We start from the raw sequence: 15,308 nt of genomic DNA on the forward strand, positions 1-15,308 counted from the left end.
AGAGATATACAGAAAAAATGAGAGATAGAAAGGGAGAGAGATAGACAGAGACAGAGAGAGACAGGGAGACACTGGTAATGTGAATGAGGCAGAGAGATAGAGATTGAGAGAGACAGAGACAGATAAACAGACAAACAGACAGAGATAAAGGGAATGGGAGATATGCAGATAATAGCAAGGACAGTATCAGTCAGAGAGAGAGAGAGGGAGGGAGAGAAGGGTGGGTAGTCTAGATAACTGGGTGTCCGTGGGTGTATAATATTATTACTCTACCTGTCTCAATCTCTTTCTGTCTGTCTCTCTCACCCTATCTCTCTCTCTCTGTGTCTCTGTCACTCTTTCTCTCTGTCTCTGAGGGTCAGGGCACAATCTTAGACAGTACTGTTCACTCTGAACAAGGGTCTCGATCCGAAACGTCACCCGTTCCTTCTCTCCAGGGATGCTGCCTGTCCCGCTGAGTTACTCCAGCCTTTTGTGTCCATTTCCAGAGTAATAGTACAATTCAGTTGAACTTTGTAGCATTTCTCGCAGTTCCTCTCATAGTTTGACTGGAGCCTGTTTATAGTCCCACGAGTACTTAGGCACTATTGCTGATCTGCACAGACTCAATAAAGAACAGCCACTGACACTCAAGGGTAAGCATCAAACCTTTCACACTCATTGTTATTGTGTGGTTCATTTGATCAAGTGGCTTGGAGGGGAGAGAGTCATAGTAGTAACTCACCAGAGCCAGAATACTACCCGATGTTTAGTTCAGTTTTAGTGAAACAGTGGGGAAACAGGCCCTTCAGCCCACCGAGTCTGCACCGACCAGCGATCCCCGCACACTAACACTGTCCTACACACACTAGGGACAATTTACAATTACACCAAGCCAAGTAGCCTACAAACCTGCACGTCTTTGGAGTGTGGGCGGAAACCGGAGCACCCGGAGAAAACCCATGCGGTCACGGGATAGGACGTACAAACTCTGTACAGACAGCACCCGTAGTCAGGATCGAACCCGGGTCACTGGCGCTGTGAGGCAGCAACTCTACCGCTGCGCCACCATGCCGCACCTTTAGCCCTGGTCTATAATGTTGGAGCATCTCTGTGACATCCCTGTCGACGTTACCAGGAATGGGCATCATGTGCCGCTTGTGAGGACCTCTGTGAATTGCCTCTTATTTAAAGAGAACAATGAATGTACGAAGATTTTGACGGAATGAAATAATAGACATAAGTGAATTAATCTGAACATAAATATTGTATCAAGCGAATTGTATTGTGCACGGCCTTTGCATGGCCAGTTATACACTACAGTAAAGGACCTACTACAAACATGTTTGGTGTTTATACATTATTACATGTACCGAGGTACAGTGTCGCGTGCTAACCAGTCAGCGGAAAGACTGTACATGATTGCAATCAAGCTGTCCACAGTGTACAGTTACAGAATAAAGGGAATAGCATTTAGTGCAAGATAACGTCCAGTAAAGTCTAATTAAACATAGTCCGAGGGTCTCCAGTGAGATAGATAGTAGCTCAGGATAGCACTCTAGTTGTTAGTAGGATGGTTCAGTTGCCTGACAACATCTGGAAAGAAACTGTCCTTGAATCTGGAGGTGTGCGTTTTCACACTTCTGTACTTCTTGCCTGATAGGAGAGGGGAGAAGAGGGAGTGACCGGGGTGAGGCTCGTTGATGCTGGCTGCCTTTTTGAGGCATCGACTCCTGTAGTCCACTTCACAAAATTCTCGAGTAACTGGGCAGTCCAGGCAGAACCACTGGGGGACATGGATAGGTGACGTTTCAGGTCACGAGCTCTCTTCAGATTGATTGTAGTAGCAGGGAGACCGGTGGAAGAGAGGTGGGGTGGGTTACGGCCCGAAACTTTGCCTATTTCCTTCGCTCCATAGATGCTGCTGCACCCGCTGAGTTTCTCCAGCATTTGTGTGTACCTGGGGTGGGACAAAGCCACGAAGGTAATAGGTAGATACAGGTGAGAGGGTACTGATTGGCAGATGGGTGAACAAAGGGTAGAGATGAAAAGCAATGAGATAAGGAGATGCTGAGGCAGCTTCCACTGATGCTGCCCGACCCAGCCCGCTCCAGCACTTCAGATAGACACAAAATGCTGGAGTAGCTCAGCGGGACAGGCAGCATCTCTGGATAGAAAGAGTGGGCGATGTTACAGGTTGAGACCCTTCTTCAGACTCCGGCACTTTCGTTTAGTTTAGGGATTCAGCGCGGCAATAGGCCATTCGGCCCATGGAGTCCGCACTGACCAGCGATCCCCGCACACTAACGCTATCCTACACACACTAGGGACAAGTTACAATTTAACTGAAGCCAATTAACCTACAAACCTGTACGTCTTTGGAGTGTGGGAGGAAATCGGAGCACCTGGAGAAAACTCATGTGGTCACGGGGAGAACGTACAAACTCCGTATAGACAGTACCCTTAGTCAGGATCAAAGCTGGGTCTATGGCGCTGTGAGGCAGCACTTTGTTTTTAACCATTACATTTGGTTCTTCGGCTGCAAGCTCATTTCATAGATTTTGTTCTGTCTGTTGAGGCCCTGTAGTAACTTCCAGAGAGACTTGTTTCTTGGATGTATTGGAAATACATCTAAATTTAAAGAACTGCCTGACATGTTCCCAGCTTGGATTATTGCCACCAATATTGGTTCTGCAATATTAGGTGTTGGACGCCATCTACTGGTGATCCTTAGTTTAGTTTAAGAAGGAACTGCATATAACCATATAACAATTACAGCACGGAAACAGGCCATCTCGGCCCTACAAGTCCATGCCGAACAAATTTTTTTCCCCCTTAGTCCCACCTGCCTGCACTCGTACCATAACCCTCCATTCCCTTCTCATCCATATGCCTATCCAATTTATTTTTAAATGATACCAATGAACCTGCCTCCACCACTTCCACTGGGAGCTCATTCCACACCACTACCACTCTCTGCGTAAAGAAGTTCCCCATCATATTACCCCTAAACGTCTGTCCCTTAATTCTGAAGTCATGTCCTCTTGTTTGAATCTTCCCTATTCTCAAAGGGAAAAGCAGATCCTGGAAAATCGAAGGTAGCCAAAAATGCTAGAGAAACTCAGCGGGTGAGGCAGCATCTATGGAGCGAAGGAAATAGGCGACGTTTCGGGTTGAGACCCTTCTTCAGACTTAGTTTAGTTTAGGTCAGAGATACAGGCCCTTCGGCCCACCAGGGATAATTTACAAATTAACCTACAATCCTGTTTGTCTTTGGAGTGTGGGAGGAAACTGGAGCACCCAGTGAAAACCCACGCAGGTCACGGAGAGAACGTACAAACTCCATACATGCGGCACCCATGGTCAGGATTGAACCTGGGTCTCTGGCGCTGTCGGGCAGCAACTCGACCGCTGCACCACCGTGCCGCCCCTTTTTTATTACAACTGGCAACTTTTTGGAAAAAGCAAGGATTACAGCAAATACAACATAGAGTAAGGTTGCGAAACAATTTATGTCAAAATGTAATATTAACTGCAAGGACTGAGGTGCTGCCAGAGAAGGTAGTTAAGGCAGGGACTATCGCAATGTGAAACAGTTAGACAGGTCTTCTTCTGCTTCTTCTTCTTCTTGCGCACGGCGTGCACAGCCTAAAGTTGTAGGACAACTTGTTCTATTTGGTTGTGCACGTCGGGTTGATTGCATTTGTCGAAACAGGGTGGACCATGTGAAGGTTGCAATCTCCCGCCCCAGTTAGACAGGTACATGGATGGAACAGGTTTGGTGGGATATGGGCGAAATGCAGGCAGGTGGGGCTAGTGTAGATGGGACATGTTGGTCAGTGTGGGTAAGTTGGGCCGAATGGCCTGTTTACACGATGTATGACTATATCAATGGGTGGGGTAGCACACATGTCCAACCTTCTCATCCAGTCCCCATATGTGCACATACTGGTCATGCACACACATACACACACATGCACAATCATGCACACACAAGCACACTAACATGATCACACAACTACGTACACACACATACAGTGTGCACACAAACACGATCACACAATCCTGTGCCTGCACACACACCCGCACACACGCTCACACACGCAAAGTTCATGAATTAAATAAGAGAGTTGCTGTGCAAATCATTTTTTCATCGGGATACAGTTTTGTTTAGTTTAGTTTATTATTGTCACATGTACCGAGGAATAGTGAAAAGCTTTTGTTTGCATGCTATCCAGTCAAACGCGTGGGACATGTTGGCCGATGTGGGCAAGACGGGACGAAGGGCCTGTTTCCACGCTGTTTCACTCTACAACTCTATGACTGTGCTGAAACAGAATTATGTTGGAAATACTGTAAGGGTCAGGGCACTATCTTCGACAGTACTGTTCACTCTGAAGAAGGGTCTCGACCCGAAACGTCACCCATTCCATCTCTCCAGGGATGCTGCCTGTCCCGCTGAGTTACTCCAGCATTTTGTGTCTATCTTCGATTTAAACCATCATCTGCAGTTCTTCCCTACACACTTACTGTTTGAAGACAGCAATGAGTTCACAATACATCTATGTGAACACCACATTGCATAACATCATGTGGTGCAGTTATACAGAGAGGGCAAGGTGGCTTGTAGAGTCTTGAATCCAATGAAGTTACATCCAATTGGGAACCCAACATGCATAACGACCTGCGCTGTAGGATTAGATTTATGCTACATTGTGGATTTAATATGCTTAAAAAGGGTGAGGTTTCCGAATTTTGCCACACCTTTTAACCCATTCTTTCTCTCCAGCGATGCTGCCTGTCCCGCTGAGTTACTCAAGCATTTTGTGTCTACTGCAACGTTTAACACTTTGGATCGAGCCATTTGAGCTTGTGTTCAGTAAATGTCTCCGAGTGCCTTTTCTTTCCATTTACTTTCAACCGCCTCATGATGTTAAATTATTGGGCAGGGTGCGTGCTGCAGCTGGTAGAGTTGCTTCTTCACAGCTCCAATGATCTGGGTTCAATCCCGACCTTGGGTGCTGTCTGCGTGGAGTTTGCTCGATCATCCTGTGTCCTCCAGGTTTCATTTTTATTCAATTTTAATTTAGAGATACAGCGAGTCCACGTTGACCAGCGATCCCCGCACATTAACACTATCCTACACACTAGGGACAATTCACAATTTTACCGAAGCCAATATACGTACAAACCTGTACGTCTTTGGAGTGTGGAGGGGGGGGAAACCAGAACACCCGGATAAATGCGGTCACAGGAGGAACATACAAACTCCATACAGATAGCCTTAGTAAGGATCGAACGTGGGTCTCTGGCGTTGTAAGGCAGCCTCTCTACTGCTGCGCCACTGTGCCGTCCTAAACCATAAGAGTCAGGAACAGATGATGGGTCCTAGACAGCGATAATAATTTCATGCAGACACAAGGAGCTGCAGATGCTGATTTACAAAAGAAAGCATAGAGTGCTGGAGTAACTCAGTGGATCAGGCAGCATCAAGTGAGGACATGGATAGGTAATGCCTTGTGTTGGGATTCTTCTTCAGACTGGTTGTAGTGGGGGGAGGAGGAGAAAGCTATTTCATGTTGTCAGGTAAAGGATGCTATAAGCTATGCTAAGTTGGATGCAGTTTCTTCACATCATTTTGTTTCGAGATACAGGATCGAAACAGGCCCTTCAGCCCGCCAAGTCCATACCGATCATCTGTCACCTATTCAGAGGAGGAATTTCTTCAGTCAGAGGGTGGTGAATCTGTGGAATCAGTGGTGAATCTATGGAATTCATTGCCACAAAAGTCTGTGGAGGCTGTCAATGGATATTTTTACGGCTGAGATAGATAAATTCTTGATTAGTACGGGGTTATGTGGCAACCATTGTGGGGGGATGATTTCTGTGTGTAAGTGATTATTTTAGTTTGTGTCCAAGATGGCTGTCGGAAGGGAGAGTGTACGCTGGCACGCTTTAGCTGCCGCTGCTCTCTCTTCACATTGTGTTTTTGATTTTTTTTGTCTTTGGATCGAATTCTGTCTTTAATTTGTGTATTGGTGATGTCTTTATTATTTATTTTACTCCGATTATATGTTTTTTACTCTTGTTAAATTCTGTAAGGTGTCCTTGAGACTTTTGAAAGGCGCCCACAAATAAAATTTATTATCATTATTATTATTAAGGCAGGAGAACGGGGTTAGGAGGGAGAAATAGATCAGCCATGATTGAATGGTGGAGTAGACTTGATGGGCCGAATGGCCTAATTCTGCTCCTATCGAATAAAGAATGGGCCGACTGGGCTTGTATTCACTGGAATTTAGAAGGATGAGAGGGTATCTTATAGAAACAGGTAAACTTCTTAAGGGATTGGACAGGCTGGATGCAGGAAATATTTTCCCCATGTTGGGGAAGTCCAGGGCCAGGGGTCACAGTTTAAGAATAAGGGGTAGGCCATTTAGGGCTGAGATGAGGATTTTTTTTTCACCTAGAGAGTTGTGAATCTGTGGAATCCTCTACCACAGATGGCAGTGGAGGCCAATTCACTGGATGTTTTCAAGAGAGAACGGGGAACTGATTTTGGATGATCAGCCATGATCATATTGATTGGTGGTGCTGGCTCGAAGGGCCGAATGGCCTACTCCTGCACCTATTTTCTATGTTTCTATCACTTATGAACATTCAGCTTCCATTAAACACCACCTGAAGTGTATCCTCAGAACCTGACGGCCTTGCAGTTTGAGCGGTCTGAGGAAAGATTTCATGGGCATTTTGGTCTTCAGAACAGGGAACTGAACAGCCTTCCTCTACCTTTGCTGAAGCCATGACAGGTTGCTCAATATGTGGCAGAGCAGGAAGTGCAGCTCTGAGGTTGCCAAATGGTGTGCTCACTGTGTTTTACACAATACTAGGGTTAAGTTTCAATCACGACTTTAGCTATTGCCAATCTTTGTTCCAGCGCTTTCTTGGCTTGAAAATGTTTTGTTCGGTGCTGGCAAGTGGACTTGTCGCACTTTTAATGGTAATCATGAAGAACGGATTGTGCAAAGCTTGCTTGGGTGATAGTGAAGAATGACTAAACTGCAGATGTTGGAATCTTGAGCAAAACACAAACTGCTGGAGGAACTCAGCAGGTCAAGCAGCATCTGTGGAGGGAATAGCCAGTTAACATTTCGGGTCCTGAATTCCATATTTCTGAAGACTACCATCTAGCCTCCAACATTGTTTTAATTAGTTCTTGCTGCAATGGCATAGTGGCATAGCTGGTATATTTGCTGCCTCACAGCGCCAGAGACCCGGGCTCGATCCTGACCTCATGCGCTGTCTATGTGCAGTTTTCCCTGTGACCTTATGGTTTCGTCCAGGTGCTCCGGTTTCGTCCCACATCCCAAAGACTTGAGGGGGTCTGTCGGTCAAATGGCCTCTGTAAATTGCTTCTAGTGTGTCGGCAGCGGATGTGAAAGTGGGATAACATAGAGCAAGCGTGAATGGGAGACTAAGTGTGACAGAGATAGACACCAAAATCTGGAGTAACTCAGCGAAACAGGCAACATCTCTGGAGAGAAGGAATGGGTGATGTTTCGGGTCGAAACAAAGAGCCTGTTTTCATGCTGTACCTTTCACTGAATTACCACGGACACACAATTGATATTAATATTTCCCCTCTGTCTCCAACACAGCATCCATTCTCCCTGTTCATCCTCCCTTCCCCTCTTTCCACCCTCTCCCATCCCTCTTCTCTCTCTCATCACCCTTCATTCTCCTTATAACCCCCTCCCCTAACCACCCCAATTCTTTGATCCTCATCTTCCGATCCTCATTTCCTCCACCTCACCAATCTCCCCACTACCAGCCTGTCCCACCCCTCCCAGCCCCCCAATCTAGGCAGCACGGTGGTGCAGCGGCAGATTTGCTGCCTTACAGCTCCAGAGACCAGTATTCGATCCTGACTAAGGGTGCTGACTGCATGGAGTTTGTACGTTCTCCCCATGACCCACGTGGGTTTTATCCGGGAGCTCCAGTTTCCTCCCACAATCCAAAGGTGCACAGGTTTGTAGGTTGATTGGCTTGGTGAAATTGTAAATTGGTCCTAGAGTGTGTAGGATAGTGTTAATGTGCAGGGATTGCTGGTCAGCGAGGACTCGGTGGGCCGAAGGGCCTGTTTCTGTGCTGTATCTCTAAACTAGTTCATTGCAACTTTCCTACAGCGCAAGAAAATCATCCTGAAATATTATTCGAAGAGAGACACAAAATGCTGGAGTAGCTCAGCGGGTAGAAGTAGGAATGTAGAAAACCTCCAGTTTTTGATCACAGTTTCAAGTGCGACTGTTTCACTATATCTCAACTATCCACCCCCGTTAATCTACACGGTGCATAGGAAATGTATTATTTCTAGTTCATTCACAGGATGTGGGTATTGCTGATAAGGCCAGCAGTTATTGCCCTCCAACTGATTGTCATTTTGCAGAACGAATTACCTTGCTGGAGGTCTGGAGCTACATTAGCCAATTGTTTTTGTTTTGTTTCGTTTAGAGATACAGCCCTTCGGCCCACCGAGTCTGCGCCGACTAGCGATCCCCGCACATTAACATTATCCTACAGACACTAGGGACAATTTACGCTTACACCAAGCCAATTAACCTACAAACGTGTACGTCTTAGGAGTGTGGGAGGAAACCGAAGATCCCGGAGAAAACCCACGCGGTCACGTGGAGAACGTACAAACTCCGTACAGCGAGCACCCATAGTCGGGATCGAACCCATGTCTCCGGTGCTACAAGCGCTGTAAGGCAACAACTCTACTGCTGCGCCACCGTGCTGCCCTGTTTACTTAATATAAATTGGCTAGGTAAGGGCACTCCAGACACTGTAATTCAGTGAAGGAGTATGCCAAATAGGGTTTTATTATACATAGAAGGCTTTGGAAGCCATCTATGGATATTTTTAAGGCAGAGATAGATAGATTATTGATTAGTACGAGTGTCAGGGGTTATGGAGAAAAGGCAGGAGAATGGGGTTAGGAGAGAGAGATAGATCAGCCATGACTGAATGGCGGAGTAGATCTGATGGGCCAAATGGCCTATCACGTATTAACATTTGTAGACAGAAAATGCTGGAGTAACTCAGCGAGTCAGGCAGCATCTCTGGACAAAATGATTAGGTGACGTTTTCGGATCCCTTATTCAAACTGGGACTGGGTGGTATGGTGGCGTAGAGGTAGAGATGCTGTCTGTATGGAGTTTGTACGTTCTCCCCGTGTGGGTTGTCTCTCGGTGCTCCGGTTTTCACCCACACTGCAAAGATGTACAGCTTTGAAGGCTTCATAGGAAGGAACTGCAAATGTTGGTTTAAACCAAAGAAAGACACAAAAAGCTGGAGTAACTCAGGGGGGCTGCTGTCTGACTTGCTGAGTTACTCCAACTTTTGTGTCTATCTTGGGTTAGTAGGCTAATTGGCTTGGTAAAATTGTAAATTGTCCCGAGTGTGTAGGATAGTGTAATTGTGCGGGATCTCTCATCGGCGTGGACTCGATCGGTCGAAGGGCTTGTTTCTGTGGTGTATCTCTAAACTAAACTAAACTTTTCCTTTTCTCCAGAGATGCAGCCTAACCCGCTGGGTTACTCCAGCATTTTGTCTCTATCTTTGCTGTAAACAAGCAACTGCAGTTCCTCCCTATACATGGGGTCTGAATGTATCGTGCTTCACGTTATTAGTTCCATGTTTATTGATTTAATCAATTCTATTTTAATTCTTATATATTATGATAAAGCTCATTCTCCCATCTCGCAGTCATTAGTCGAGATTTAAGGACCACCAGCCTATCCTCAGAATCAGAATGCTACCATACGTAGTTGCTTTGTTTTCTTGGATATTGATATGTGTTGCTGCACGTCTTAAGATTTCTTTTATATTTCAGATTTGCAGCATTCAAAATGGTTTTCTATTTAGCATTTTGTTACCTCACCCACACATCTACTCATCTTCTGACTGAGCTCTCTGCAAATGGACCCGTCAAGCCTTCTCTTGGAGATAGTCACAAAATACTGGAGTAACTCAGCGGGACAGGCAGCATCTCTGAATGGAAGGAATGGGTGACGTTTTGGGTCGAGACTCTTCTCCAGACTGATGGTCAGGGGAGGAGTAAAATGAGAGATATGGAAGGGTAAGGTGTGAAAATTAGAGATCAAAAGGGACAAGGGTCAAGGAAAATGTAGAATAGATCATTGTTAGCTAGCGGAAGGTGACAACTAGGCAATAAATTGTAAAATTTAATCAGGGGGACAGTCAGACTGGTCGGAGAACAAGGATGGGGGAGGGACGGAGAGAGAGGAAAACCAAGAATAGACATCTCTTGATGTCTATTTACATCTTCCATTATTTTTGACTGTGCAAAATTGGGTCTTGTCTCTGTCTATTTTTGCCTGTGGGTTTGGTTTAAGTCCAGCTGATGAAATGCATGAATTTTCCCGATCTGTGCAAGTCTATTTAGTGCAATCCCATCCCTGTTAAATGTTATTTACTTGATAGTCCAATGCTTTGGTACTGCAATTCACTACTTTGTCACCCTCTGGGTTAATCATTGGAACAGTATTGCATTGGTTTTCTGATCATGAATTAGTTCGAACATTTAGTTCATTATTTTTAGTTTAATTTACAACGCGGAGAAAGGACCTTTGGTCCGCACCGACCAGCGATCCCCGCACATTAACGCTGTCCTACACACACTAGGAACAATTTACATTTTTACCAAGTCAATTAACCTACAAACCTGTACGTCTTTGGTGTGTGGGAAAGATCTCGGAGAAAACCCATGCGGTCTCAGGGAGATCATACAAACATACAGACAGTCTCCGTACAGACAGCACCCGTCGTCGGGATCGAACCTCTATCTCTGGCGCTGTAAAACTGAAACTCTACCACTGTGCCACCGTGCCGCCCGTGTTCATTGATCTTTGTTGATTGCTGTCTAAATGTTACATTTAATTTTGCTGACTTGCAGTTTCAGTGAAAATACAATAATGTAATCTGCACAGCAAAAGCTAATGTTCTATTTGAGGCTTACAGCTTGTGATCAGAGTGATCATTCAATGTTCAATGCTTCCTTGGCAGCCTGCACCAATGGTTTTAAATTACAGCCTAATTCAAAATTGAAATAAATCAAATATTCAATGTTGCATTCAGGGAAGCACAAGAGTTTAATTGTGTACAGGTTGCACAGTGGTGTGGGCTCGATTATGAAGCATGAGTAATCATGATATGTGTTTGTGCAGCATGCATTCTCTGTATCAGACTTGTTAACCACACGACGGTCCAACTTGGACCAAAAGATAGCATGATGATTTGAACGTTTCTTTGCCATGTTTAGTTGTGATCAGCCATGATCACATTGAATGGTGGTGCTGGCTCGAAGGGCCGAATGGCCTACTGCACCTATTGTCTATTGTCCTTGGTGAAAAAAGTGGAACTTTCATTTTTATTGCATCTTTTGTGGCCATAGCATCTATCCAATTTTTACAGTCAAATAAGTGTTTTTTTCAATTTTTTGAGATTTTAGAATTTAGAATTTAGAGATACAGCGTGGAAACAGGTCGTTCGGCCCACCAAACTCATGCCGGCCAGCAATCACTCCGTACACTAGCATTATCCTACACACCAGAACAATTTACAATTTTATCAAAACCAATCAACCTACAAACCCGATATAGACACAAAAAGCTGGAGTAACTCAGCGGGACATGCAGCATCTCTGGAGAGAAGGGATGGGAGACATTTCGGGTTGAGACCCTTCTTCGGACTGGTGACATACAAACCTGTATGCATTTGGTATGTGGGAGGAAACCGGAGCACCCGGAGAAAACCCACGTAGTCGCAGGGAGAACGTACAAACTCCACACAGACAGCACTCGTAGTCAGGATCAAACCTGGGTCTCTGGCGGTGTAAGGCAGCAACTCTACCACTACGCCACCATGTTGCCCTATTCGCCCCATCACTTTTGTGATGTAGGAAACTCATGAATTAATTTGCACGCAACAAATCTAGATGCATCGTTCAAATGTCTACCTGATCTGTTTTAGGTATTGGTTGGAACTTGCGGAATAAATATTGGCTATGAACACACTATGAACAGGAAAGAGATCAGCAAAATAATTTAATGGAATCTTTTATATGATCTGAGAGGGGAATCAAGTCTTCCTTTCAATGTGTTATCTGAAAAAATGCAACTGCAACATTGCAACTTTAGCACACGTTGATGAACCAGCAAGATTACGCTGAATTGATTGATTGAAAGATAGAGCATGCAAACAGGCCCTTCGGCCCTCCAAGTCCATTCTGACCATCGATCACCCGTTCGCATTAGTTCCATGTTATCCCACTCTCGCACCACTCCCTTTGCACTAGGGGCGATTTACAGAAGCCAATTAACCTACAAACATGCACGTCTTTTGGAAGTGGGAGGAAACTTCTGAGGAAACCTACTCGGCCACAGGGGGAGCATGCAAACTCCACACAGACAGCATCCGAGGTTACGATCGAACACTGGGTCTCTAGTGCTGTGAGGCAGCTGCTTTGCCAGCTGTGCCATCCCTGTGCTATAATTTGTGGAGTCATGTTTGATCTACAACCATCTGATTTAGTGACAAGAGACTTATCATCACACCAACACATCGAGTGAGAGATCAGTAAATAAATCAGTCGATAAATCAAATGTGGTCAGCAACATTTAAAGGCTAATAATATGAAAAGAAGAAAATTAACCTGCAATCATCTTACTAAAGGGTGACCAGAATGGACACTGGATAATCTGGTGACAGCAAGGAGAATGAATGCGAGATGAGGAGATTGGACAAGGGTTCTTGAGAGAGGGAACATGTTGGCCTCGTGGCTTTGATTGAGAAGGGTAATCCACAAATGTATAGGAAGGAACTGCAGATGTTGTTTACACCGAAGATAGACACAAATATCAGGAGTAACTCAGCGGGACAGGCAGCATCCCTGGATAGAAGGAATGGGTGATGTTTCGGGTGAAGAACCTTCTTCAGACCCTAAAGGGTCCCGACTTGAGACGTCACCCATTCCTTCTATCTAAACCACAAATGGAGGTTGCTTGACTGAACCAAATCAGATATATGACTGTATTGTGCTAGATATTGTGCAGCGGTAGAGCTGCTGCCTTACATCACCAGAGACCCGGGTTCGATCCTGAATACGGGTGCTGTCTGTACGGAGTTTGCACATTCTCCCCGTGCCCTGCGTGGGTTTTCTCCGGGTGCTCCGGCTTCCTACTACACTCCAAAGGCGTACAGGTTTATAGGTTAATTGGCTTCTGTAAATTATAAATTGCCTCTAGTGGGTGCAGGATAGTGCTAGTGTACAGGGTGATCGTTGGTCGGCGCGGTGGGCCGAAGAGTCTGTTAACCACGTTGTAGCTCTAAATTAAACTAAACTAAAAAGTGAGGAAACAGTTTATCAAACAGACCATGGTCGAAGCATTGGATTGCTACCTTGACCCCTCTGCTAAAAATCAAACCACTCAAAGCCCAACCCTAACCCTCAAAGCTCTTGTCCTTTTCTCACTGAAGTTTTGACTCTTCCCCCATCCCACAAACCAACGTTTCCACTTCCCTATACCCAGCTCTGCAATGTTAGGGTGAAAGGAGGAAAGACCATGGCTACGTTAAGGCCTTCCACTGCACAAGAAACCTCGAGAATGTCTAGGTGATTTCTGGTTTAGAAATCACTGCTTTCTCAACATGAAACTATTTCTAGGTCAGCTCATGAATAACCTGTAAACAAAATGATCAATTCACCAATAATTGACACCCTCTATTTTTTCAAAATTGACACTGTTTGCAAACTTTTATTGAGCTTTGGTAAAATGCAACCACTTCTTGCTGCAATAGCTTCTCAACTAATTTCCACGTCTTATATGATCCCATCTACTTCCAGTTTTACAACATTAACCACTTCCACTCTGACAATAACAGTGCTGATTTAAACACCTGTGTATGTGACCATTATTTATTCCTATTCCTACATAAGCCAGTATACCCATTATCCTAATGTGTAGGAAGGAACTGCAGATGCTTGCTTATACCTAAGATAGGCACAAAATGCTGGAGTAACTTAGCTGGTCAGGCAGCATCTCTCGAGGCCACAAGCCAACATTTTGAATCAACCCAAAACATCACCTATTCCTTTTCTCCAAAGATGCTGCTTGACCCGCTGAGTTACTCCATTATTTTGCATCTACCCATTATCCTAATCCTTTAGTTTAGTTTAGAGATACACCTTTGGCCCCACACAGTTTGCACCGACCGGCAATCCCCACATTACCACTATCCTACACACACTAGGGACAATTTACATTTGAGAGGTGTAGTAAAATATGGCTTTGCCAAGCCAATTAACCAACAAACCTGTACGTCCTGGTACGTCCATGCGGTCACAGGAAGAATGTACAAACCCCACACAGACAGCCCCCGTAGTAAGGATCAAATGCGGGCCTCTGGCATTGTAAGGTAGCAACTCTACCGCTGCGCCACCGTGCTGCACCATGTCTTGCTGAGCTATTCCGGCCCTTGATCAATAAATGCTTCATTTGACTGATCCACCCATCTTTTTTAAAGTCTTCATACATCCAGCTCACCCCTCTTGTAGCTCCTTAAGTCCTTTCAGCCACTCTGATCCTCTACAAAATTGTACATGCTGTTCTTCCAAAAAGAATGGTAACGCCTCTCAGTTTCCTCTCACTAGGAAGGATGCCACCAACAAGGTGATGGCTTTTCCAGTTGTCTGCTCCACTTGTCTTTCCACCTTTATCTACGCCTCTCATAATTTTATAAACAGGGGACTGCCAAGTACGTTGAGGGGCCTGGTGGCCGCCTGTGGCGACGTGCAACGGCAAGCTTGGTTCGCCACTGCGAAACAGTAAGACCATACTAAGAACTTTTGAAACATAGTCGCAGCCAGAAACATGGCGACGCTTTGGTCTCGACCCGAAAGGTCACCCGTTCCTTCTCTCCAGAAATGCTGAGTTACTCCAGCATTTTGTGTCCATCTCCGGTTTAAACCAGCATCCGTAGTTCCCTTCTACTTGACTCTTTGTGTTCTGCCAAGGTGAGCTCTGCTGTTTGATCTTATTGGATTGTATATAAAAATAAGGAATTTCACTGTACAGGTTACAATAAAGTGTCATTGAATCATTGAATAGAGAACAAATGAGATCAAGTCATTAAGATGGAGATCCATCCTAGCACAGAATTGAAGACTGAAGGAGCTGGTTTTGAGCTCAGACTTCAGTCTGATGGAAATGGAGACAAGTTGAATGGTCCGAACATAATTCTCCATA

General features: G+C 45.1%; 1 protein-coding gene across 1 annotated transcript in view; it reads left to right on the top strand.

The window, feature by feature from the left end:
- The window catches only part of si:ch211-163l21.11 (inositol 1,4,5-triphosphate receptor associated 2), a 56,861-nt gene extending 41,970 nt beyond the window's left edge, over positions 1-14,891 (top strand). Inside the window, exon 18 of the mRNA XM_055655116.1 lies at positions 14,714-14,891. Coding sequence (XP_055511091.1) covers positions 14,714-14,891 — 178 coding nt within the window. The remainder of the gene's footprint in view (positions 1-14,713) is intronic.
- Positions 14,892-15,308: the final 417 nt, after the last annotated feature.

This window comes from Leucoraja erinacea, chromosome 24 (assembly GCF_028641065.1).
Source record: "Leucoraja erinacea ecotype New England chromosome 24, Leri_hhj_1, whole genome shotgun sequence".
Taxonomy (NCBI): domain Eukaryota; kingdom Metazoa; phylum Chordata; class Chondrichthyes; order Rajiformes; family Rajidae; genus Leucoraja; species Leucoraja erinaceus.